The following is a 4,311-nucleotide window of genomic DNA, read 5'->3' as shown; positions in this document are numbered from 1 at the left end:
TCTTTGGCCGTGGCCAACATGAGTTGATATATTCTACCCATTTACTTGTAGTCTTCTTTAATTTCTCTTAATAATATTGTGCAGTTTTCAGTGTAGATATCTATCATTCACTAAGTGAATTTCTAGATCTTTGCTTGTTAGTTTGTTTTTATAAGACATTGATTTGTAAAGGATATTCCTAACTGAAAACATAAAATAAAATAAAATGGACTAGATAAATATGAAGGTGAATAGTTGAGATTATTTTCTGATCTTGTTACTGTGAACATTTTTTTTCCATTGAGAATGAATTAATCGGGGAAAAAATTAATTTAAAGAAAATTTACAGGGTAGCAAAAAGGAAAGCACATATACCTTGCTTCAGATAAAACTGAGTATGAATTAGAGACCTGTTCTATAAAATTATATGATTTTAACCTCAGTTATATTTTCAGAGTATAGGTCTCTTCTAGAAAACAAGGCTGATAATAATTAACTTACATGTAATTGTGAATCTCTGACCACACACATATGAACTGCCTGCCTCATAAAGTTCCTCCGAACTATTAGAATTTATTAATACTTATAAATTATTAAATTATTAATATTCTATTATTCAATTCCGTAGTTCAATATATTTAGTTTAGCAGAAATGGCCCTAGCATACATTTAAATCTCAAATATAATTATAATCTTCATTTTCTCTTATCCCACTCATTAGAAAATCTCAAATAATATTAGCTATTATAACTACACAATGTCATCTCTTTTGTTATCATTAAGGGTTCAAAACATTTTTACAAAATATTATTTCCACATTCTGATATAGAAAGAAGATATAGAAAGAAATTAAATTAAAAACATAGGGATAGTGGCTGATATGGAAATAGTGAATAATTTTAAATATTAAATCCTAAAATGTAATAAAAATTTCATTTTCTTATACACAAACTCACATGTGCATATACAAAATGCATCATTTGTGTACCATTATCCTTTAGTGTCAGATAATATGACATCTCAGATTATATGATGTTCAGTATAATTGTGTTAAAAATGTGAAAAGGAGTTGAAATGGAGATAAAGCTGAGAATAGTTAGGAAAGGAGATAGGAGTCCATTTAAAGGGAATGTTCAAAGCCTTCCCAAAGTTTCCTCTAACCCAGGTCATCTGTTTCCTGTGTTTGACCTGAGCAAGTTACTTAACTTTTCTGTGCTTCAGATTTCTCATCTGAGTGTTGGGATAAAAATGATCCTTCACAATTTTCATAATAAAATTAGTTTATGTATTTAAGTGCTTGGAATTTTTCCTAGTAAATAAAAAAAAAATCAATAATGTGTATTTTTGTTATTAGAAACACTACTAGTTTTAAAGATCTATTGCTGTCTTTTTTACTCATTTATAACTAAAATAAGTTTATAATTGGATTGATTATGGTATTTATTAATCTGTATTGGTCATTAAACATTGGGATAACCTTTTATTAAATATAAAATGTTATATAATGCAAACTTAGTAGACAGTGGAATTTATAATTTAATAAAGTATAAATGCTATTTTCTTGTGATTATTACTATTATCCTTATATTCTGAAAAGAGCATTGTCTAGCAAAAGTTCTAAACCTTGTTGACAGCAGAATTTGGAATCTGATATTTGGTACAAATTTTATTACCCTTTAATGATAATAAAAGTGATAACATTATAGAATGATACTTGTTAATGTTTAATTTAGTGTTTTAATGAGCATATAATAAGGGAACTGGGAGACTATAATTAGATTTGAGCTATGAATGTGCAAGGGTAATTTTTTTCTGAACAAGATTATATTTATTGCCTTTGATGGTGTGGATAAGTCTAGATAAAAATCAAGATTTTTCTAGATTTCTAGAAAAACGATTATTCTAACCTTTTTCATGGTTGGAAAAATATCAGTTCTGGTAGGTAGAATAAGACATACAAATCTAGCAAAAATTCTCTGCAGAAAGTGTATAGTTAACCTGTTTATGGCATTCTTTAGTGGTTCTTGAACAACACTCTGATATTCACAACTGTCATATCTATCATCCAAGTGATAGAATGTGTTTGATGTGCAGGAAAGGAAAACATAACTTCCAAATTAATATTGGAAAAATCAAGGGACAGTTTACTTCAGTTCATATGTGAGGATTAATGTGTGCTGAGGGAGTCCCAGTGAAGATGAAACTGAAGACAGAGCTGAGTAGGTAAGAGAATGAGCATTGGAGTCCAGCTGCGTGGGTTCAGATCTTCACCATTTACTGGCTATATGATGTTAGCAAGTTACTTAACCTCTCTTGAACTCAATTCACTCCTCTGAAAAGCAGGGCTCATAATAACACCTATTGCTTGGAGTTGGTGTAAGGCTTAAGTTACCTAATATTTTTTAAATGCCTAGAACAGTGATTGAGCAGTCCAAAACATCAAACTGACTATGTGTTTGCTAAATAAAACAATTGCACTGCCCACGGATAATCCCAGATTGCAGCCAGATAATAGTTTTTTCATCATTCTTTTAAAAATATGAACAGAATATCCCTAGTGACATGAGGTCAATTTATACCCTTGAACCTGCTTCCTGGTATTATAAATGACAGCCCTCTAGCTCCCTCTTAAGGCAAGAACTTAAAAAGATACAATTTACTTTCTTGGGAGCAGAGAAACAAATATATCTGAGTTTTCACAATTGAGTTGAGACTTGAGCAGGGATGGCTGGATTGAAGAGACAGACTGAATCACAGGATGTATGAAAAGGTTCTCTGAAGGTGAAGGGTAACTACTTTTCATATTGACATTGAAAGATTAATATACATTTTGGGAATCAAATCCTATCATGGTCTCTAATAGCTTGAGAAAGAACTAAATCTATTTAGATCACTTTTACCTTTCTCTACCTTCAATGTTCACAAGGTAGAAATAGAACAAGGTTTTAAGTGTGGAAATGTACTTGGATAATGGATGTGAACAACAGTAAATATTGATTTTGATCTAATCTAAAGGATTCTGTGTTACGTGATATGCCACAAAAGTGGTCCTGTATGAGAAACCAAGTTGTGTGAAAGTTATCTACGAAATGGACATAGTTTCTGACTCATAGAGAGAGCACCTCAAATTATCCATGCCTGCTTTTCCTGCTTATGACATCAATTCCTCAACTTTTCTCCTAACAGGCTTCCCTGGCCTGGAACGGGAATACCCCTTGCTCTCCATCCCCTTCTCTTGTATCTACACTATGGTCCTCTCAGGGAACTGCATGGTGCTCCATGTGATCCGTACTGAGCCAAGCCTGCATGAGCCCATGTTCTACTTCCTGGCCATGCTGGCCCTCACTGACCTGTGCATGGGGCTGTCCACAGTGCACACGGTGCTGGGGCTCCTGTGGGGGCTCAGCCAGGAGGTCAGCCTGGATGCCTGCATTGCTCAAACTTACTTTATCCACGGTCTGTCCCTCACAGAGTCTGGTGTCCTTCTTGCCATGGCTTTTGATCGTTTTACAGCAATCTGTAATCCTCTGAGATATATATCCATACTAACCAATGTCAGAATCATCAAAATTGGGCTGGGGATTTTAGTCAGGAGTTTTATGTTCATCATTGCTCCCATAATCCGCCTCAAGTTTTTCCACTACTGCCATTCCCATGTCCTCTCCCACTCTTTCTGCCTTCACCAGGACCTGCTGAGACTAGCATGTTCTGACATCCGCTTCAACAGTTTCTATGCCTTGGCTCTGGTGATTTGTACCCTTTTGTTTGATTCCATCTTAATTCTTGTATCCTACGCTCTGATCCTGCATTCTGTCTTGGCTATTGCATCCTGGGAGGGGAGACTCAAGTCCTTGCAGACCTGTGTTTCCCATATCTGTGCTGTCCTGGTTTTCTATATCCCAATAATCGGCCTGACCATGGTACACCGCTTTGGGAAGCACCTCTCTCCTGTGGTTCACGTCCTCATGGGCAGCATCTACATCAGCTTCCCACCCTTGATGAACCCCATCATCTACAGTGTGAAGACTCAGCAGATCCGCGGCAGGATTCAGGAGTGGTTCTCCATGAAGAGGAAGTGAAACTCTTTAAATTAAATAGGCATAAGTGGTGTAGATGCAGAAAACTTTAGGCAAGGAGAGAGAAGGAATACATTTATCTAAGGAAGTTAAAAATAAGGCAATTGAACATTAAGACTTTTTATGATCTGCCATTAGTTAACAGCTTTATAAGTATCAAGAATGGTCATAAAATCCGTGTTTTTCAATTCAAGTATAATGTTGGAAGTTAATGATAATAGAATCATTCAGCACATGTCCTTATCATTTCTGTCTA

General features: G+C 34.9%; 1 protein-coding gene across 1 annotated transcript; it reads left to right on the top strand.

The window, feature by feature from the left end:
- The first annotated feature begins 2,943 nt into the window (after nt 1–2,943).
- On the top strand, nt 2,944–4,058 carry LOC147916614 (olfactory receptor 51V1-like). Its single transcript, XM_087434072.1, has one exon. The coding sequence runs from the start codon at nt 3,114–3,116 to the stop codon at nt 4,056–4,058; it is 945 nt and encodes a 314-aa protein (XP_087290198.1). The 5' UTR covers nt 2,944–3,113.
- Nucleotides 4,059–4,311: the final 253 nt, after the last annotated feature.

Source organism: Ceratotherium simum, chromosome 7 (assembly GCF_057802395.1).
Source record: "Ceratotherium simum simum isolate JZ-2026a chromosome 7, ASM5780239v1, whole genome shotgun sequence".
Taxonomy (NCBI): domain Eukaryota; kingdom Metazoa; phylum Chordata; class Mammalia; order Perissodactyla; family Rhinocerotidae; genus Ceratotherium; species Ceratotherium simum.
Note: the sequence above shows the minus strand (reverse complement) of the source record. Positions and strands in the feature narration are given on the sequence as shown.

Coding starts and splice junctions, on each gene's coding strand:
- LOC147916614 (XM_087434072.1), top strand. CDS start 3,114: ATGCCTGCTTTTCCTGCTTATGACATCAATTCCTCAACTTTTCTCCTA.